Source organism: Telmatherina bonti (assembly GCF_933228915.1).
Source record: "Telmatherina bonti genome assembly, chromosome: 18".
NCBI lineage: Eukaryota > Metazoa > Chordata > Actinopteri > Atheriniformes > Telmatherinidae > Telmatherina > Telmatherina bonti.
This window is the reverse complement of record NC_136616.1, coordinates 15,970,639-15,994,043: the sequence shown is the minus strand read 5'-3', so window position 1 is coordinate 15,994,043 and position 23,405 is coordinate 15,970,639. Positions and strand designations below refer to the sequence as shown.

Genomic DNA, 23,405 nt, shown 5'->3' with positions numbered 1-23,405 from the left:
TGTATGTATATATTTCACATGGCTATGGTTATTAAGGTATTAAAAGTACTTATTAATATTTAGACATTGTTTTCCAGTAAAATCCAAAAGAATACCTGTACATGACATGGGTATATACATTTACGGGCTACTAAATCCATTCCCACAGCTCTCCTGCATGTCTTTTTAAATTACATTACATTTACCATTCTACTGAATGGCACAAAGTCTTTTTTTCTATGGTGGCATCATGTGGTAACATTGTATTACTAAGTTGTTAATGGAAGTTAAGATAAAAAAAAAAAAACCATACAGAAATTAATTCATTTCACAGAAATTGTTCACAATTTTTCCACTTGTAGTCTACAGGAAGTGGAGAGGATCTGAGGATGGGGCAGGTCATTTCCAAAGCTAGTGGTGTGAGCCTGGGTGCCCGCTTCTCAAACGATGGGGAAGGGCCTCCAAGGTACTCCTCACATAGTTTTGATGGCAGAAGCACTGAGCGCAATCACAACCTCCGAGTTCCTCCATCCATCGTTGTCTCTGATGAAGATTCAAGGTTTGTATATATTTAAACTAAATCAGTTATATTCACTGTGCAGTGAATAATGGAAATATAGAAAATATATTAGACATAAAAAAAAACCTTATAAAAGAATATCTAGCAATGAAACATTTGTTCTAAAAATATGACAAAACATTTAAATAGCAATATAATATGATAAACGTGATTTTTTTTTATCTTTCTTTTTTTCAATAGTTTTAATTAGTATTTAACCATCCAAATGAAACCGATTTTGTTGAATCTTTTTTTTTTTACATCTAGAAGTCACCCATGTTTCTACCCCAATCATGTTTTTTAATGCACAGATTGGAGTTTAATTTAGGAAAAAAATGGATGGAAACAGCAATTTCTTTTAGATAATCCTAATTTTTAAAAATAATCAAAAACAAATGAACAACTGAAAAAGACATTTACTTTAGTAGTTTTGCTGTTGTCTAAAAAAATAGAGAAAATAATGATTTAGGAAATTATAATAATCGGTTTTGTTTGCTAGAGAATAACCATCACCGACACGGTGTTGGTAAATACCGAGCAAATTTCTTAGAGTATTGCTCAGTTTTTCTCTTTAACGTGGCGACATCCACCAGTTTCCTTTTATGTCGACTTTCCTCGTTATTTCCTCCTGATTAGTGATTACTGTTAGAATGGAAAAACACACATAATGTAGACTTCTCCTCCTCCCCCTGACAGCTGTAAACAACCAAGTTTAAACCACTTAATCGAAACAAACTTCATGTATATTTTCTCTAAAGTCACATTTCAAACGGTTTCTTTACATTCTCTCTGACATTTCACAGGAACTCAGCCAATGTTTTGTCCCCACAGTGGTGGAAAAGCGACAAAACAAACCAGCTTTATAGCTGACCCTCAGCATTTTTTCATTTTTTCCTCTGTGAAGATATATGACATTCCTTTAATGGCGGGAAGCCGTTTGTGCTGCTAAATATTTCCACATCTTCCAGACTGGATCTTTAGATTAAGATAAAATCACACACTTGTTCATAAAGTAGAAGGAAAAGAACTGTTTTATGCAAAATAAGACAGTTATAAACGAGTTACAGATCGCTCTGACATGACTTTGTACTGTGTGACAGCAGTGTATCAGAGCGCCGGGGCTCCAGGGCCGAGCTGCGCAGGTCTTCCCTCTACAGCACCATAGACCTGGTGCCCCAGCTGGAGCATTATGCCGGCACCCTGCCTCGCAACCAGGCAAGGAGCAGACCTTCTCTTGAGGCTCTCCGCAAGGCCTTTGAGGTAAGTTTCTCACTGCCAGAAACAACATTTTCTTCACAAAGCTTTTAACTGAGCAGCCAAGAACAGATTGTACCTTTAGTTGGAAAAGTTGGGTTTTTTTCATACTTTAGAAATATAAAACCTGCTTTTTGTTGAGATTGATGGATTTAGAAAAAAAAAACAAACAAATAAAAACAAAAACAAGCAACAAAAGCCTATTATATTGCCAAATGTTATATCATCTTTGATTTATTCTCTCATTTTTGTCCAGGAAGTGGAGGTCCGCGTGGAGGGGGCATCCGTCTCAGACTCAGGCAGCTTGCAGGTACCAGACGGTGGAAATGAAGAGCAGGAGGCTGATAAGAAAGCTCCCGTCAGATTTGGTTGGATAATTGGAGTCATGGTGAGCAAAATTTTACTGTATTAAATCTTTTACACATAAAAAAAAAAAAAAATCACATATTTGTAATTGGAATTGACTTAAAATGCAAAATCTGCAACTGTCCCTGCACTTTGGCCAAAGGTTCGTTGCATGCTGAATATCTGGGGGGTCATCCTGTTCCTCCGCCTGTCATGGATCACTTCCCAGGCAGGCATTTGTAAGTCCAGCTTTAAATTATTCTTCCACTCATTTAATCATTTGTGCTGTTTTCAGGCCACTTCGACACTCCCTCCTCTAGTCCTGCCTCCTTATCTTCATCTCAGATTGATTTACATTTTTGTGGGCTGATAATAATGTGTGCATAAGTGTGCTGCTCAGCTTTATCTGAGGAACACAGGAAAGCTGGAGATTCTGGGAAGGGAAGACAAAGGGTAGAAAAATTCCAGTGGGAAAGAATTAAAGCATGACTTCAATAAATATTGACCTATTAACAACCTCTTTCTACATCAGGAAATGGTCATTAGAGGTTAGTGAAAATGTAATCTCCATTTTCCTTGTAATATTAAACTGTTCAATGTTATCTTACAAATGTTGCAGCAAACCACCAAACAGGCTGATCAGATCCTGAACTTGCGATATTAATCTGCTGTTACATCATTGATAAAAGACAAAAAAACCCAAAAAAAACTGACACCTTTGAAAAAAAAAGACATTTTTTTAATTAATTTAATGTGGACGTAACAAATACAAGTGGTGTAGTGGTCCCTCAAGAAGTGGGCATACCCTAAATTTTTTGCCCTTTGTTAAAAAAAAAAAAAAGTAGCCCAGCAAAAGGAAGTTTCAGAAACAGTGACATATAGGACTATTCTACATAAATCCATCAGTATATATACTCATCGTCACATCATTTCTGCTCTTTGGTTTCAGGGAGGAAGAGTTATGAAATAACTAAACCAATACTCTCACACAGACTGGTGAAAAACAGGCTTATAGACATATATATATATATATATATATATATATATATATATATATATATATATATATATATATATATAGTGTATAATATATATATATATATATATATATATATATATATATATATATATATATATATATATATATATATATATATATATAGTGTATATTATATATATATATGTATATATATGTATATATATATATATATATATATATATATGTTCAGGCTGAAGTTAACGCAGCTGGCTAACTGCACCAGTGTAGCATCCAGGTAACTTTAGCTGAGCAGCTGGGCGATGTAGCTACATGTGTTGGGGGAGGTTTGTAATTGTGAAAGCAGCATCACAGTGGGGTTTAGAAGTGGCTACCTGCATATACCCTGGACTACGCCACTGCAAGTGCTTCTGCTTTGTAGCACATAACCATTATCATAAATATGATCATAAGGCTTCCAGTTTGATGTTATAAATTTTTCATGCTTGGTGTCTGAGCAGCTGCAGCTAACAAAAATTTCAACTAACTACACAACAAACAGAAACCCAGATAGAAAAACCCTGAACCAGCATGTGGAAACATGTAAGCTCAAAACAGATGTGTATGAAATCTAAACTTGTCATTCAGCAACGTCGCTTATACAAGTTTCTTTCTGGCTTATTGCTGTAAAAAGACCTTGACTAATGTCCTTTTTCTGCTGTTAGTGCTGACTTGTGTTATAATCCTGATGTCTGTGGTGGTGACCTCTGTTACTGCCCTCTCCATCTCTGCAATCGCCACCAATGGACGGGTGGTCTCAGGTAAGTCCACGCAAAGTCAGAACCAAACCCACCTTTGAAAACAGTAAACGAGATCATCCCAAAAGATTTGAGCTGCATAACTACAAAGAAAATAAATATTTATTTGTAAAAGCAATGTTAAGATATTTAAACTTCTTTTCAGGTGGGGCGTATTTCATGATCTCCCGCACTCTGGGTCCTGAAATCGGAGGACCAATCGGGGTGGTTTTCTCCTTTGCCAATGCTCTGGCTTGTGCACTCAATACAGTTGGCTTTGCAGAGGTGGTCCGAGATCTAATGCAGGTATGTCTTTGCATTGTAAGCAGCGGGAGCATCGCTACATAGAATTTACACAGTAAAGAGTTTAGCAACTAAACGCCATATGTTTAAGGTTAAATGGGCTTCATGAGAAACCAATCTATCCATTTATCTATCTTCTTGCCACTGATCTGGGGTCGGGCTGTGCAGCCTAGACTTCTTCCACACTGTCCAGAGGAATCCTGAGGAGTTCTAAGGCTAGCCAAAAGGAGACATACAGTCCGTTTGTTTACATGGGAGTTTTATTGCCTCTTTAATTCCGAATAAAAGTTCATTCTGCTTTAAACTGATGAAAAACGACCATGTAAACACTTAATTCCTAATGCTAATTTCTATTCAGAATTAAACTTAATTCCGATGGAAGTGGCTGGTTTATTCGCATTTTAATTCCGATCTATCTAGTTCCTCTGTCATGTAAACCTTAATTCCGTTCTAAGTTAATTCAGTCATTCCGAGCATGCTCGTTGCCTTGTCCTGTCCCGATGACGCGCGTTGTTTTGCCTCCCGTGTTTGGTGGTCTGTCTTTCTTTTCCTTCTCAGCTGCTGGAAAAAGTGTAGTATGCTCGTGTTGAGCTGCTACTTCAAATTCATAATAAAAATGGTGGCGAAAGTGGTACTTATTATGTAGCTTTTATAAGTTACGACTGAAAAGACGAGAAGCAAGGCGCTAACTTTGCATATTTCCGGTATACGTCATACGTCATGTGCACCCTCTGTCCAATCAGAACCCTTCACAACCCACTGCTCTAAAGAGGAATTAAGTGAGGAAGCGTTTCATGTAGATGTTCATTAGGATTTATTATTTTTATGTAAATTTGTAGGAGAATACGTTAATACCGAATGATTTGATTCCGAATTAATAATTCCGAACTAGAAAAAAAAAACACTATGTAACCGTAGCCAGAGTGTCTTGGGGACAAAATGTCCTGGATAACTGGAAATGCTCCATGAAACCAGACAATTAATCATTAAATGTGTACAAATTAAAAAAAAATAATGTGGAATGAAACAAACAAAAGTTTCCCATCAACAGGCTCAACTTACAGGCGTATGGCCCAGTACCTTTATCAGTACTTTAGACATTTTGCATATATATATATGGAAGAGTTAGGTTGTGTGAGTGTTACAATCTTTTTCACTCAGATCTGACTTTACAGTAGTTTCCGATCTGCTAAATAATTTCTTTGATCAATGCAGGAATTTGGTGTGATCATGGTCGATTCAGTCAATGACGTTCGTATCGTGGGTGTCATCACTGTGACGGTTCTTCTGCTCATCTCATTGGCCGGAATGGAGTGGGAGTCCAAGGTGAGCACACGCTGATACATCTTTTTTTAGTTGCTGAGTCAATGTATTTCTACATCTAATCTATTTAAACAACTTTTATTTACAACTACTATTTACCACAGCATGTCTCTTTCAACTCTCTCCAACCACCCCGGTTATCCAGACTCAAATTTTATTCTTCCTGGTTCTCTTGATCTCCTTTGCGAACTACTTTGTTGGCACAGTAATCCCTCCTGATGAGCAGAAACAAGCGTTGGGCATCTTTGGATACCGAGGTAAAGTATTAAATACAACACTCCACTATAATATGACTCATTTACACACTGAATATGGAACTAACTATTTAACTATTTATTGTGTCATCAGAACAACAGAAGAAGAGTAAATTATTCACCCTTTGCTATGACAACTCTGCCAGCAACCTCGGTTATAAATAAAACTGAAAAATTTAAATTCTAAAAATATTTTTTTTTTAAAAAAAATGTCAGTAAAATTTGAATAGTAAAAATGGATGCAAGGGGAAAAAAAAAAGCATGTCAGTCATCCTGTTTGATGGATTCTAAATGATATACCCTGACAACTATAATGTCTACTGTAAACCAGTAGAGCAGTCCTGAGTAATAAAATTCCTGTTTGGTTTTCTGTACAGGAGAAGTTTTTATTGAGAATCTCACACCAGGCTGGCGAGGTCCTGAAGGTAGCTTTTTCCAGATGTTTTCCATTTTCTTCCCTGCCGCTATTGGCATTCTGTCTGGAGCCAACATCTCTGGAGATCTCAAAGTAAGACGGGGCGATATGTTGCACATTCATAAGAGCTACAACATGTAAAACTAAGACTTTTCACCACTTTCAGCTTAAAAAGTTGGGAAAATATCATCTCTTTTTGTAGCATCTATTTTTTTGTGTGTGAAACTGGAAGACGTTATGCCTTCTTCTTCGTTGTGGATTTCATTTCATAATGACATGTCTTCAGTGGCGAATGTTATCTGCTGGTGAACGATCTGCTGAGTCCAGCTGCAGGATGATGAAGACATGCAGTTGTAGCTGATGCAATGCAGCTTAGCAGACAGACCCGAGGCTTTCCCTAAAAACAAAGACTATGTGCATGTAGCACATACACTCATCTAAAAGCCATGTACACTTCAGCAATCGTGTTGCTTTCCCAGATATACATGCTGCACTCGATACCATAAGAAATGCAGGTTTTTGAACAAGCTGAATAGTTTGTTCATCGTTCATTCAGAGGTTGTAGTCTCTGCATCGACTGGGCTCCTCAATCATGTTTATGAATGACTCCTTCTGTGCATGGTAGAGGTGTAACTTGGGCTTGTGGATGGCATGATGAATCGCGCTCACAGACAATGAAAACCAGAAGCATACAATGCTGGCTTTCAGCCATGTATTAATCTTTAAATGATCTTTTCTGTTGTCGATTATTTTATATCATTTGCTTCCTGTTAACTCTTTTACTGTGAGGAAAAGCATTACTCATAAATATTTGAACCTTTGCTCATGTTTACTTTTGAGAGACTTTATGACTTTTTTTCCAATTATCCCCAGTAATATTACTGGCCTGTTGCTTATGAACCTGCAACTGCTCCTCCAGATGTTTTTCCTTGTGTCATTTTCGCCCCATTTTGTTGCCCTTGTTTCAACCTTTGTGAGACACGTTGCCAGCAGATTCAAAATCAGCAAACATTTTCTGACATTGATACATTTTTATGTGCCATAAACTGTGTTTTATGTGCTATAATATAGAAATAAATTTATTTCCTTTTATGTTTACATTTGGAACATCCCTCCAGCTCTTCTGGAAAAGGGTTTGTTCATGGCGGTTAATTTGTTATTAATTTCAATTTGCAGGACCCCGCTACTGCGATTCCCAAAGGCACCCTGATGGCAATATTTTGGACTACACTGAGTTACCTGGGAGTTTCTATAACAGTTGGTAGTTAACTTATTTAGTATTATTATTATTATTGTTATCATTTTTTTTTTTTATTATTATTATTAGGAGTAGTAGTAGTAGTAGTAGTTGTTGTATGTGGTAGTATCTAACCATGATATAACTGTTATTTATTGGTCTCCATTTGATAATAATTAACTGCTGCATTCAGTTTACGATTAACTATAAGAAATTTGTTTTAACCTTTTAAAGCATCAAGTTACAGTGGATAACTACTTCAGGGCTGTTTTCTAGTATATCCATAAGTGAGGATGGTATTTTTGCAATTTTGCCACTTCAGTGGACATTAGGAGAGTCACCCTACACACACTCCACTCACTGAAGAAAAAACAAACATAGCATGAAATGTCATAAAAACATGTACATGTAATTACCAACTTTACCTCTTAACCAGGACAAGAACATCAAACTTAAAAATATTTCTATAGAATAGATAAAATAAACAAAGTAAATAAAAATCTATTAAAGGCAAAGAAAAGTTTGTCTCATGTCTGGAGAAGTAAAAGTGAAAAATGTGACATTGTTTTTTTTTTTTTTTTCTTTTAATAATTTGTGCATCAGAGATTTGAATAAATGAATTGCAAGAGGGGATAAATATGAATCCTTCCAGCAGTGACAAGACAAGAGAAACAAAGTTCTGCTACTAACCCATGAATCATGGTTTTTTTCCAGGGGCATGTGTGGTGCGGGATGCTTCTGGAAACATCACAGACAAAATAGTTGGAAACGCAACTGATGACTGTGTTGGAGTAGGATGTAATCTGGGCTGGAACTTCACCGACTGCATCCAGTCGCAGTCTTGTCAGTACGGACTGGCCAACAGCGTGAAGGTACAGCTTCAAAAGCCATTTTGCTTGTCGTTACAAAGTGTTACAATGTAATAACAGAGAATAAATGTTTAAAATCTTTGCTTATAACTTCATGTTTATTGTCATCATCCTAGCTTATGTTTTTTTCCCCCCTCATTGTTATATTAACCAGGTACTGGGGCAAGTCTCTGGTTTTTACTACATCATCACTGCAGGCGTTTTCGCAGGCAGCTTGTCTTCTGCTCTCGGATTCCTTGTTTCTGCCCCTAAAGTCTTTCAGGTGAAACACCGATGCCAAGCTGCTGGTTTCACATCTAAACTGACCTTTTCCTCGAAATAAAAAACTGCACCATTAGATAAAACCTTACTGATTAAATGCCACCGTCTTATTACACTGCATTTGATTGATCAGAAATAATAACTGTGTAATATGTTCAGACATTAACTGCTAGCAAAAAAACAAAAACCATAACTGGACTTAAAAGTGGAGTATGTAAGATTTTCAATATTTATAAAAAAAAAAAAGACTAATAAAATAACTACAATCTGGAATAGATAGTTTTTTTTTTAACATTTAGGTTCCAGTCTGTCCATATTTGATGTGTTATTAAATATCAAGTTTAATTAATGACAAAGACCCTTCTTAAATGTTTGCCTACCAGTAAAAAAAAAAAAAAAAAGTGCTTTTTGTCATTTGTCACTAATTAAACTTGTAATTTAATAACGCATCAAATATGGACAGACTGGAACCTACATGTTAAAAAAAAAACTATCTATTCATGATTGTAGTTATTTTATTAGTTTTTATTTTTAAATATTGAAAATCTTACATACTCCACCTTTAAGTCTTGAAGGATATATATTTAATTCAAATGTAATTGTGTGACATTTGACTGTCTTTTCTTTTCTGTCTTGTTTTTCAGTGTCTTTGCAAAGACCAAATCTACCCGTACATTATATTCTTTGCAAAGGGTTATGGGAAAAACAACGAGCCCCTCCGAGCCTACATTCTCTGTTACCTCATTGCTATTGCCTTCATTCTCATTGGTGTGTGGGGTGCAGTATCTTTACAAATAGTTTAATTGTAAATTAAAAGCGGAAAAAAGCTATTTAAAGATATTTGTAACCATTTATCTGCTCTGAATTAACAATATTTGTTTTGAACAAAAGTTTTATTTAACATCGCTTTGTTTGTTTTCTGTGTTCTGTGACACCGTAGCGGAGTTAAACACCATTGCAGCCTTGATCTCCAACTTCTTCTTGTGCTCCTACTGCCTCATAAACTTCAGCTGCTTCCATGCCTCCATCACCAACTCCCCCGGTGGGTCATTTACTCTGTTACTGCTGTTATCTCTGCTCCTGTAGGATAAACATAAAACAAACATAATAGAGGCAAAACACTCGTCAAAACTGTAACAAAGAAGTACAAATTACACCGTGGTTACCCTGACTACGTGTCTAGATGTCCTTTGGCAAGACATTAATGTGTTGATCGGGGTATGTGTGTGTGTGTGTGTGTGAATGTGTAAATGTGCTACGCAGTGTGAAGTCAATATTACTATATAAGTACAAGTCTATTTACCATTTAGTAAATCCCAGGGAGTTGGAAGTGTGTCTTTTTAATGTGATGCACATGAAGGACATTTTAAAATCGCTCTATTCATTCTGCTTTACGAAAATGGTCACAGAAAGAGGAACTCACAGCTGATAAGGGTCCGTGATTAGATTTAAACCAAAAAAAGATGACCGTTTCTGGAGGCTAAAATCTAAACTTGTTGACTTAGTGAAAGCTTAATAAAAGTACTTTTATCTGTAAAGAAGTAAATTTCCAAACAGAAAAAAAGAACTTTAAACGTTTTTTTGTTGTAAAATCAGTCTTTAAATCCGACCTTAAAGTCTGTCGTTGCTTGTATTTTAGGATGGAGGCCGTCGTTTCATTACTACAGTAAATGGACAGCTCTTTTTGGTGCAGTGATCTCAGTGGTTCTGATGTTCCTCTTCACCTGGTGGGCTGCTCTCATCACTTTCTGTATCATCTTCTTCCTGTTTGGATACGTCAATTACAACAAACCAAGTGAGTCCGAACTATCACACCACGGATGAAATCAGTTTTGTAAAATGTGTTCAGGCAATTTTTTCTTTTTATTTAACAAAGGAAATAAGTTTCAATTTTAGCTTTACATTCAGAAAATTCATACAATCACCAATGTAGACACCATGCCATCCTGACAGTGTTTTACCATGCCGTTCTCTCTTTGTATGGTGATTTGAGATCAAGTTTGTCATTAGACTTAAATTCTTCGCAACTTCATGAGTAAACTAGTAATAAATCTGGATTTGTGATGCATTAGTGCAGTGCTTATAATATATATTTCTTTGATTTATTATTTTTATTTAGTTATTTGGTGCAGCTAAAAGATTCATTTAAATAAAATAAACAACATAAAAGAAACACAGATACGCAGAGAAATCACAATTAGTCCATGTGGCTGTTAAACACTTTCTCCATCCAATGTTTCCTCAAATCAGAGGTTTAATGACAGCTGCTCAGTTTAGGGTTTGTTAACATCTGACTCCTCCAGCCGGCATGTAAATTTAAACATTAAAGGTCTTTACAGTGCCTGGGAATGTGGTTCTCTACAAACAACTGACTGGTTCTGTGTCACCTGTGAATACAGACCTACGAATAGTGTACCGCCTGTAGTTCCACCACAAAAGGCGCAGAACAGGGCAAGATTCACATTAGAATTTCATATGCTAAATGTAAGCAGCAGCATATTTTCCTGCATGTACAGTTTACAACATTGTCTCTTAATATCTCCAAAAACTAGGGGCTAAAAAGCTTAAAAAAAAATAAATAAATAAATAAAAAATTAAAAATTAAAATATAGATAGAAATCTGAAGCATGAGCATCCAGTCCGAAAAAAACCAGTTTGAGAGGGGAGGTACTATGGCTAGAAGGGGGGCAGAGGGCTGCCCTTGTCCACTTAATCGCTTGCTCCGGCTCTGTAGCTCTTCGCTAATTCCTCCTTAAGTGGCTGTTATCGTCCATTCAGCGTTGAACCAACAATAGTAGTCACTTACCATGGTTTATCTTATTAGTCCAATTAGTTACAATTAGTACTCTTTACTAAAACAGTCCATGCAGGAATTTAAAAGATGAAAAACATGTCGTTAAAAACATAATTGAAAAGTTAAAACCAAACCCAGGATCCAATGTTAAAACGCTGATTGTATCACTGTAACATTTCTGTTTTGCTTCTTACAATCACAATATTGCTCTTGGTAGGATTATACATTACATGATGATCAATGCCAAAATCAGAACAAGTGTACAAAAAGAAAAAAAAAACAAAACAAAACAAAACAGTGAAATAAGTCAGAGCCTCAACATCTTCTCTCGTCTCACAGAGATAAACTGGGGTTCATCGGTGCAAGCAGGAACATACAACATGGCTTTGTCGTACTCCGTGTCTCTGTCTGGTGTAGAGGATCACGTCAAAAATTTCAGGTGAGTTCTCTAAACTCCAACATATATGATGTACACAGGGCCGGATTAAAAGTGCACAGGTCCTTGGGCCCAGAGTGTTCCAGGGGCCCCTTTCCCCACAGCAACATTTTGATAATTGTGAAAGCTACACTACAAAACAACATTTCTAACATCTCTCAGCCAGTGGTACCAATAGCAATACACTAGACACGGTTGCGTAACTATGTTGTAGCTTCTATGCACATTTTGTTTCATGTCTAAACTGCTTGTGTTTGCCCTATGTGGGCGTGGGCCCCTGGGCCTGTGCCTACAATGCACATTGGATAATCCAGCCTTGGATGCACACATGAATCATAGTAAAAATGCACCATAGAGAAGAAACGTGGATTTTTTTCTCTATATTACAACTGTGTTTTATTGAAACATATTTTAGCTGAACTAGATTTTACATGAGTAAAACAGAATAAATTTTCCAGGGTTTTTTTTTCCCCTTTTTTCTGCAAACCCATAATAGAGATTTGTAGGATAATTATTTTTCTATCTTTTCTTCTTTCAGACCACAATGCCTTGTTTTGACCGGACCCCCAAACCAGCGACCTGCACTGGTGGACTTTGTTGGCTCCTTTACTAAACACATTAGCCTCATGATCTGTGGAGACATCATTATGGTAGGTGACTCAATGAACCGCTTCTTAAAATGAAAACAGAGGAAGCCATGTTTATGCAGACCTCGTAGAACACTTTAACTTGCATTTAAGTGTCAATGAACCTTTTATTTCCCAAAAGACATCACTAAACTGTTGAGTCTTGTAGGAGGAGGACAGGAAAACACGGCCGCAGGAAACTACAGACGGGTTGGTTAAGTGGCTGAACAAGAGGAAGGTGCGATCGTTTTACACTCCTTTTACAGCTGACAACATCAGAAGTGGAACACATCATCTTTTGCAGGTACGTCCTTTCTCTGATGGGCTGTGTGCTTTTTTTATGAGGTGTATCCTGACTCCTCCACTGAAAAGAAGGGTGGACTTCGGTAATTGTTGATGTTTTGAAGCCAGTCTGAGTCTGTGTGTTTTGTTGGCAAAATGACACAAATGAAAGCAAGTAAAATGAGTGATGGGTTCATTGTTGTAACACTTTTTTTAGCATTGAAAAAGCCAGCTGTGGACTCAACCCTTTATAGGGCACTCAATGAAATACCTTGATATTAGAAATTTCAACCTAAAATGGTCCTTCGGGTTTGTACCGAGACCTCCACTCTGTTGTTACGTTAACCAAAAAATAAACAGTTTCATGCTGAATATGAAAGAAAACGAAGTGATCAAAAATAGTCACTTGTCCCATAAAGGGTTAATGTAATCTATGATAATCTACTTTTCCTCAGATCAAAAAAAAAGACAAAATGTATTCTGATATCTCATCTGGCTACGGATCCAAATATTAGACTTTGTCATCTTCCCCATCTTTCATTGTAATGCCTGCATAATTTATTTTCAGTGTGCGACACCGGGATCACACAGAGCATAAAAAAAAAAACAACCACATCATCACCATGATTTAAATTGCTAACTTCAAGATTTATTAGAAAAAATGAAATAATTTATTCAATTATTGTGTGTTTTACCAAACAATTAATAATTCTGCTGCCACTGGCAGGAGGGAAAGATTATCAACCAGCCTTTATAGACTCAACTCACTGTCTCCATATGTTGGTCAGCTAATTGTCTTTCTTAAAAACAAATGATAAATAGAGAAATGCAGAACGCATTCAGAGAACAAATATCAAAGAACAAATCAGAGAACAAATATCAAAAAATTAATTACTATAAAGCTGTTAAAAAAAAAACAACTGAGAATGTTTATTAACAAACAAATCTAACTTTTATGGTCTGAGGCTGTGACATATAAGATATATGTACAAGTTTGATGTTTTTTTTTCTTTATCCCATAAAAATCCAGTGTGACATCCATGATAAATCCAGTTTCTGAGACATTAAGCTTCACTTTATGCTGCAGACTTTGCCTGTGGAACACAGTCAGAGTTTTGTCTTCTCCTTCTTAAAGGACACCAGAAAGCAGAAGATCACACGCTAAAAAGTTTAAACTATTACATGGTAATAAATGATCAATATCCCCAAAAAGTTTTGGTCCGTATTTTTATTTAAAATATTGGTTAAATGACAACTAAAAACTTTATAATAATAACAATAAAAAAAGACATATGATATTTTTTTCATGGCGTGGGTCTTTATGGGTTAATTTTGCTCTTGTTCAGATTATTTTCTTTATATTTCTTACCATTTCTTCTTCTCTTTTTTTTTTTTCCCCCTAAGGCTTCTGGTCTTGGCAAACTGAAACCCAACATGTTGGTACTGGGCTTCAAGGCAAACTGGAGGGAGAGCACTCCTGAAAGCATTGAAGATTATATCAACACCATCAGGTGACAAATTGTTCTAACGTTTTGGTTGGTGCTATATTTTTTTTTACAGATGGCACTCTCTTGAATAGATAAATGAAAAAATACAAGATGATAATCAAATTACATTCTTCGCTTTTCTTCTTTTATTGTTGTCCAGTGATACATTTGACTCCAACTACTGTTTGTGCATCTTGAGGATGATGGATGGACAGGATGTTACTGAGAGCTTGGATTTTGAAGGTTTGTTGTTTTCCTATCAACTTTATTATTACATAAGATAGTGAAAAGAAACAATTTAAGATTATGGATATTATATTTATCATTTAGTAAACCATGGTTTTGAGCCTGATGAATCTGTGGAAAATGAGGAACATCCAAATAACGAGGAGGAAGGAGGTGAGAGCTTCAACCAACCTACAACTTAGATCATTTCACCGACTCAACATGTTCAGTCTAATGCAGATATTTGTGAATATTACTGGTGCACCAGTGCCACAACATTCCTTTTGCTTTACTTCTCCACATGGGTTTGCAGCTGACGACATGTCTGACGAAGGCAACAGTGATCAGATCAAGACAGTGTTTCAGAATGACCAGGGAAAGAAGACCATCGATGTGTACTGGATAGCAGACGATGGAGGTTAGTCTGGACAAAACTGAGGGATGAAAGTTTTAAACAATAATTTGAAGATTGAGAACATTTTATTTTCTATTTCTGACCTTCAAAAGAAAGCTGGTGACCATAATAAGACTCTTCATGGTACAAAAATGCAATTTGTAATTTAAATATATGATTGGTATATTTTCATTTACAAGGCCATGTTTGGTCTTTTGCCCTCCTAGATCTGTGACTTACTCACAGAAGTGTCATTCAAATGCTTAATTGTTGCTCTGTGAAAAGGACCTTTGTCTACTCTGCTCTTTGTATGTGGAACATGTTACAAAAACATGTGAAATTACCAGAATTTATCTCTTTTTATGCCTTTAAATCCAGATTGAGAGCACTTGAAGTCGACTCAACTTGTTTTATTTTTATTTTTTGTCTGTTTTCATGGGTGTGCTTGTAACTTCTTGCTGCCTTTTGGCCAGGAGTCCCTTGAATAAGAGGTTTTTCATCTTAAAGGGACTCTTCTGGTTAAATAAATGTTAAATAAATTAAATAAATATATATAAAATTTCACCATATGCCAATATAAATGTTATGAATTGTTTTAGACTTATTTTCCTTTTGCACTCCCTGTCCTGTTTGACTCATTTTATAAATTGATTTTTCTCTGTCAAGGTCTGACTTTGCTGGTTCCTTACCTGCTGACCAGGAGGAAACGCTGGCACAGGTGTAAGGTCAGGGTCTTCATCGTGGGAGATGAACAAAACATGGAGGAGGGCCGCAACGAGTAGGTTTTCCTGATTTACTCACATTAAAATGAGCCAAAACATTGAAACACATTCAGAATTCCTCATGAAGGAAAAACTGTAAAACTAAACAACTGAGGCTACGTTCACACTGCAGGGCTTGCTGCATCAGATGTTTTTGTGAAATCCGAATTTTTTTGAAAGTCCGTTCACATTTCCAATCAAACATGACTTGTATGTTTTCTCCTGTATGAAACGCACCAGAAGTGCGTAGAAGACACGGCGACGTGCAGTGAGTGTGCGTGTGACGTCTTTGTGTTTACAGAAGTAAATATGGACGGCAGCAGAGCGTTTGCTATTTTAAAAGTTTTGTCCAACCGTAAAAGTAAAAAAAAAGTTAAGTTTTGTCCAACCGTAGCCACAACATCGTGAATGGGTTCGTTTTAAGGAGACGTTTACGGAAGAGGAAATTAAAAGTTTTGGTCGAGGCCTTTTGTGGAGCTGTGGCAGCAACAACTGTAGAGAGTAATGTTTAGGTACAGAGTCGCATAAACAACAAACGCAGAATAATGACGTTTGTCGCGTGTCAATGACGCGTCGGTCGGATTAATGCGACCTGACCGTTCAGACTGAAGTCAAATGGCAAAAGATCAGATAGATATCGGATTTAGGACCACATATCCAAGCGGCCTGGGTCGCATTAGAAAATATCCGATCTGTGTCGTTTAGACTGTTAAGAAAAGATCGGTTACAGGTCACATCGGTGCAAAAACATCGGATTTAAGTCACTTCGGCCTGTAGTGTGAACGTAGCCTGAGAGAGTAAATGGGAATGCAGAATTCATTAAATGAGTAAATTGGTCTTTTGTGTCTCAAATTTATTAAAAATTTGTCATAACCTGTTTAGTTTGAAAACATATAGTATGGAATTGGTCATATAGCTGTATTTATAACACTGTTTCCAACTGTTTCCACTTGTACAAGCTGGTAGGTGTGAGAGGCGATATTTGTTGTGAAGAAGTGAGAAATGAACTGTTGGTTTCATTCGATACCAAACCTTTGGTATTCATTTCTTTCAGGATGATCGCGTTACTGAAGAGGTTCCGACTGGATGTTCACGATGTCATAGTCATGACAGACAGTGAGAGACGCCCTCAAGCCAGGAAGTATGTCAAGAAAACCTTTGCTATCATTACAACCAGTCATAGCATAGAAAATGTTCACATCTGCTCTTGTATTAAATGGCAAATTGGTCTTTAAGAATGAGCAGCCAAGTTAAACAGTCCGTCATTGTGAAGTAGTGACTTCTTTGGTGACATGTCCGCTTTAACAGACTGATTTGAGTCTTCCTCTTCACGTTGCTTTGCAGCCTGAGCAGGTTTGTGGACAGTCTCGCCCCCTTCAGGCTGTATGATGAACAGCAGGAAGGCGTCTCAATGCAGGAACTGAGGCAAAGAAGCCCGTGGAAAATATCTGACAAAGAGTTTGAGGCCTTTAAGGTCAAGGTATACCGTGCTGTCCACTGTGTTAAATGTCCACACACATACACACACACACACACACACAGATACTGTTAGTCACATTTCCTCTCCTCTACGTGACATTTAGTTAGTTTCTTCACTCCCCTCTTTTTGCAGTCTGAGAGGAAAGTGAGGCTGAATGAAATCATCCGGAAGAATTCACAGCATACCGCTCTTGTGCTTGTGTGAGTAAACTGGATACATTATTTGATTGTGGATCATCAGAAATGTCTTATTGAGTACAAAATGCAGTAAAAATATCGTGACAGTAAATGATGTGTTGTTATATGTGTGCTGTGGTTTCCAGGAGCCTCCCTGTGCCACACAGTGACTGCCCCAGTGCGCTGTACATGGCCTGGCTGGACAGCCTGACCTGTGGTCTCCACTGCCCCGCAGTGCTGATACGAGGAAACCAGCAGAATGTTCTCACTTTCTACTGCCAGTAAAATCCCAGTCTAGTTGGATGAAGGAGTTAAAAGCAACGATGGGTCATTTGAAACAATGAGTCCGAAGGTTGTACATTTATTACAGAAGAAATAACAGGAATAAGTCAAAGGTTTATTGTGAAAAAGTGTAATAGCACTAAATTATACTACTATATTTACCTGTGCTACTGTCAGGAGGTCAAACCACGGTGGTGTAATAATCAGTTGTCCCCATCAGCACTCATTAACAAGACTAGAGAGGTGACGTGTCAGTGCTTTGTCATTCGTTCATTCATTATCCTAACCACTTAGTCCGATTAAGGGAGCCTTTCCCAGCAGTCTACAACCTGGACAGCTTGCACTCACTCCTATGGGCAACTTAGAGAAACCAGTCAACCTTACATGCATGTCTTTGGATGGTGGGAGGGAGCTGGAGTACCTTGAGAGACATACACAGGGACAACATGCAAACTCCACACAGAAAGGCCACTGTCCAAGCCTCCCCCAAGCTGAGGATTGAACCTTCTTCTCTAACCACTATGCCACCGTGCAGCCCATGCTGTTTTGTCACAACCTGAAAATGAAAGCTACTGCAGATGCATCCAGTGTCAAATCCATTTTCTTCCAGGAAGAAGGATAATCAATTATCCTAACTGGACTGTGATTTTCTGACTACAAAGGTTCAAGATCTTCATGAAATACAAAGATGAGCCTCGGCACCTGCATACATGTACATACCTTACATGTCAGTAGGGGTTTTAGCTATTTAGCCCATGCCTGCTTCAGTGCAGTACTAGCTGCATTTTTAGTTTCCACAGGCAGAATCGGGGAAAGGTCCCAGAACATCCAAACTGAGTGGTGTGTCTTTAATGGAACCATTCTGTTGGGGGTCCCATTCTTTACCGTCCAACCCAAAAACGGTGGAGTTTGACCGACTGCACTCTGACAATTGGTTGAAAGAATCATCTCTCTCTGTATGACTCAGCACTGAGAATAAAGCAGCAGCAGCTCCGGCGTTTCTGTTTAGCGTGGGTATTTAGTTGTTTAACGCCACATGACCAGAAGAAAGAACACAAACTGCTGCATATCTCTTCCATTCATGTCTTTTGTTTCTGGCTCTTGTTCTTCTTCATTATATTTCATGGAATGCATTGCACTGCTATTATCGTGCTATTATCATGCTATTACCATGCTATTATCATGCTATTATCATGCTATTATCATGCTATTATCATGCTATTACCATGCTATTATCATGTTATTATCATGCTATTACCATGCTATTATCATGCTATTATCATGAAAATATCATGGTATTATGCAACTAATGCATCTATTGTTGTCTGGTCAGTTTGACACCTAATGGGTAAAGGTAAGTTTGGCTGTGGAAACTAACAGAAATCAGGACCAAACTGAGCCGTACCAGCTCGGACCTGCTGGCGGAAACAGTAGATGGTCGCAGGCTTTTACCGCAGCTTTGTGGCCCCTTGTCAGACCTTCCACATATTCCCAGAAATATACAACAGGAAGATCTTCTCCTAAAAGATTTTAATTCTTCTATGATAGCTTTGAAAAGCAATGTTAAATATTGCTCTAACATCCCCTTCATTTATGACTTGAGATCAAAATCTATAGTAGAGTTCCACCATTTAACCCTACCCCCTTGTAAAAACCTCTGCCTTTATGTTGCTTCATCGCTTTCCCTCTCATCTGATTAAAGCTTTCAAGCATGAATTCATCTTGCTAATAAGGTGTTTTTGTGATATACAAGCCCCCTTTTTATAATCCTCCCTGCATATCTGTTGACACACTGATAGCAGCAGGGCGATCATGTCATTTGGTTGTTGGTCAACCAAATGAAGATTTGTCCTCTGAGTTCACAAGCAACTTGCACTAATGCACAAACACCACCATCATCAAATGTATGGTGGTGAAAACAATGAGTAACCCTATTTCCATGTAATACCTCTACATAATAAAATATAAAAGTCACTTTAGTTGCTGATCGAACTGAAACAGCAGCCAGATGTGTTTTCTTTTTCTTACTTTATCCACTATTGATTTCATCATATTTTACTTTAAAGTGATGCCTCTAGGAATTGTTTGTTGGCATGTACAGTGGCTGTAAAACACGTCGCCTGGTGCCTGAAATATTGTGACATTTTTGCTAATTAAATAATCATTTGATTTGTTTGAGACACTCCATTCTGTACAAGAAGTAGTGGCTTCATTTTGTGACTCCTCCCATCAGAATAAATTGATATGCACTTTTTGTACATGTATTTTGTTTGTGTGACAGTGATTTCTTTGTTTTCTACAATATTAAATTATAAGACATGTATTGACATGTGAGATGATGTTTTCTTTCATATAGTGACTAAAACCAGTAATATTCATATATGGCATGTAATACATGACTATGGGCGGTCCCATCAGCAGAGAAGGAAACAGAATAGTTATACAGAGATCAATGGTATTGTGTTTTAACCAATGAGAAGCTCTGGTCATGTATGTGTTAAAAGAACATTGAGTCAGCCTGTGTAATTAAATGGGAAACGAAACTTTAGGAATAATTTGGATTAAACTTCATAAAGTTTCTTTGAGGATGAATGGTAAATGTAGAGAATCACTGTAAAAGCAAAGTTGCCTAAATCTGCCCTCTATGTGTTTATCTGCAATTTTTTTTTCCAACAAAGACTGTTTTTATTTCCAAAAAGAGCACACTTGATCACAGACCACGTGCACGAAAAGGAAGCTCACACACTGTAAACAGCAGGTATGTGTACATGTGATGAGCGAGCAAATTATACTCACAAAACACACACACACACACACACACAAAGTTTGTGCACTGCAAAGGAATAACAGTATTTGCATGCAGGGAATCGCCCTAATGAGAGCTGATCAGTCCAGCATGGACACAAACAGTTTTCCTCGTTAATGGCCCCTTTGGCTTGCCATACTTGCAGCAGTGCCCAGCACCCTCTCAACTCTGCCACTGCTCGCTCAGCTGGATGCAGCACAGTGCAAACTGACAGCTATATCTGTTTAACCAGACTCTACTCAGCTAGTGGCCCAATAAACTGTCATGCATGTAATCTGTTGCAACTCTGAATACTTTACTGATGTTCAGGCACTTTTTGGGTCCAAATTTCTGTCATGTAGTTGTGATACAAAACAAATGATCTGGCATATTTCATATTCTTTACTGCAAATGAAAGATTCTGATAGACTGTATAACATATAATTAGTTTAAATGATAAACAACCACAAGTAAACACACAAAAATTTTCATTAATTATAGGCAATAAATGATAGGCTTTGTACTTAATTAGTCTCAATTAATTGCATTTTAATCATAATATTTGTCCCAAAAATGTTTCTAAATTTGCATTTAAATTAAATCATAATGGATATTTAATGATATATTTATTTCATTTTTCATGTCTTTTGTTGATTTAAAACCAAACTCCCTCTGTATTTAAATGTGAAAATAAAGAAATGAGCAGTAAAATGGAAAAACATACACTTTTGCCAGTAGTAGAGAGACATGTAGTGTATCGTTTTTGGTTTTTTTTTTGGAATAGCTACTTATAAGTTAGATTAAATTTATTCATTCATTTAGACGGCATAAAAAAAGAAAGCTATATATGTCCTTTATTCTCTCAGTTTTATTAGGTCAGACATGTTTTAAACAAGCATGTTTTAGTTAAGCAGAATATGGAAAGGATATGTTTTAATTACTGCAAAATATAATAGACTTTTTTTTTTTTTTAATAAAGCTGAGCAGGTAAATACTTTTCATAAGCATGCTTTGTCTGAACAGCACTCAGATCAGTAACAGTAGCAAAGAAACAACCCAGGTGAGTATAGGGATCTCTTAATTTCAGTAACATAAGAATCAACAGCAAATGCAGGTTTTTTTTTTTCCCCAAGAACAATAAAGAAGTTTAAGATTTAAAACAGATGAAATTAAACTTCTCATCATCTTTTTTTTTTAACCACTTATGTTGTCCTCCTGTCTCCATGGCTCCAGACATGTCACAGTCATCCCAATCTTGACCTGAAGCCCAGTTCTTATAGGTGACCCTCTCATCACTGACCCAGAACCAGAAATCCAGGGTGCAGGTGTAGTGCAGTCCCGTCCAGACAAAAGGAGTTGTGGCGTTCTTGGCTTTCTCCTGGACCCATCTCTGCTCATCCAGGTTGGTGATGGAGACCAGGTCACGGTGGTGTTCCCTGCAGTAGTATAAGGCGTCCTCCCAGTTCATCTTTTCTTTTATCAGGATCATGGGATCTGCCATGAAAGCAAAAGTAACAACAAACGATATCTTCAGGCTCTTACTGGGAATGCCTGAGGTTATTAAAAACACCAAAGGTTTTGACTTCTTCATGGTAAAAGAAACTTAGAGTTCTTGTAGATGTGACCTGCTGTCAGTGTCACACACACGTAGAACAACAGTCTGCATGAGAAAATAGCAAATTAAAAGAGATCCAACTTTTTCCAGTTAATGCCTTAACCATCGAAGTTTCAAGATGATGACAGCTTGTGCAAAAAAAAAAAAAAAAATTCTGTTTGTGTATTTTAAAGTCCCAGAAGAGAGGCCTCTCACTGTACTTGTGGTTAATAAGCAGATAATATATGTTATTATTATATCAGAAAAGCATTAGGTCCGTCATGCACAGTAGTATTAAAATATGAAACATCTAACAGATTGTAAAAGATTTCACAATGAAAAATACTTTCAAACATTAAAGTTAAAGGAATGAGATTGATACAGATATGTATGATATATGTTGTCTGATCTTCATAAATCATTAAAAATCTCACCGTCGTAACAAAAGAAAGGTTTCTGGTGAGAACAGTTGGAACTATCCCAGCTTCTTGAGTCCTTCATAATCACACCACATTGTGGTTGGTTCCTAACACCACTGTGTGTGAAGAAATGAAAAGGAAACATGTTTTAAAACACTTTTCTACAAAACAACATGCTGAAACATGAATGTGAACATACTCTGTAACGTCTGGATGCCAGTGTCTGAAAGAAAAGCTGCTCCCATCAGACCATCTGCAGGTGTCTCTGAACAGACCAATAAATGAGACCTTTGTGGAGCTTTTCACCAGGCTCTTCAGTTCTTTATCCTTTAACTGGTGTCGTCCACTGACCAGGTCTGTGTGATGCTGTCTGCAGTATATCTGAGCTTCAAACCAGGTTTTCTCTTCTTTAATCAAATGGAATTTCTTTGTTGCACTTTCTGTGGAATAAAGAGACAAACTCACATCATAGTTTGTATCTTTTAAAGTTAAAATCCATAAAATTCCTCTCATGGCAGTGGGACATCAACATCTTTACTTTAATTTTCCTTCTGTTCAAATCTAAATGTTGGAATGAAATAAACCATCAAGAGTTTTTTAGTCTGTTGAACTTCAGAATTAACATGAGATGCTGTTCTTACCGTTGTAGCAAAGAAAATAATATTTCTTTGTCTTACAAGGATCATCTCCCCACTTAAAGCTTTCATAGATGAAACCACAGTTTTCAGGTGATGAACCACAGTTTTCAGGTGATGTTTCAGTTCCTTCTCCCTCTTTCCATTCCGTCTCACTGGCATTGAACTCCACACCAGGCAGAGACCAGTGCCACTTTCTACTGTCATCATTTGGTTGGTAGAGACCAATCCATGCGTCTTTGCTTTCCATCATGCGCTATTCTGTTCATGTCTGCCATGTTAGTCACTGTTGCCAGGTCAGTGTATCGTTCCCTGCAGTACTTCTGGGCATCATTCCAGGTCTTTTTATCGTTAACATAGTGGTACTCATAGAGGAAACATTTGATGAAACAACTCTGACCTAAAGAAAAAAAGGCAAAATGTCCATTAAAGCCACCTGCAGACAACCCAGCTCATG

The 23,405-nt window shown here is 37.2% G+C and overlaps 1 protein-coding gene across 1 annotated transcript; it reads left to right on the top strand.

The window, feature by feature from the left end:
* Window positions 1-368: 368 nt before the first annotated feature.
* LOC306769192 (solute carrier family 12 member 3-like) lies at window positions 369-17,518 on the top strand (the record flags this gene model as incomplete). The annotated part of the gene is made up of 27 exons (XM_079257758.1): window positions 369-538; window positions 1,639-1,798; window positions 2,049-2,180; window positions 2,301-2,376; window positions 3,839-3,934; window positions 4,077-4,216; window positions 5,429-5,539; window positions 5,682-5,793; window positions 6,168-6,298; window positions 7,382-7,466; window positions 8,157-8,314; window positions 8,466-8,573; window positions 9,217-9,340; window positions 9,513-9,614; window positions 10,212-10,367; window positions 11,706-11,805; window positions 12,341-12,452; window positions 12,598-12,732; window positions 14,115-14,221; window positions 14,358-14,440; window positions 14,528-14,596; window positions 14,736-14,840; window positions 15,483-15,594; window positions 16,632-16,718; window positions 16,922-17,057; window positions 17,190-17,257; window positions 17,380-17,518. The coding sequence occupies 27 exons, from the start codon at window positions 369-371 to the stop codon at window positions 17,516-17,518; spliced, it is 3,114 nt and encodes a 1,037-aa protein (XP_079113884.1).
* Between the last annotated feature and the right edge of the window lie 5,887 nt (window positions 17,519-23,405).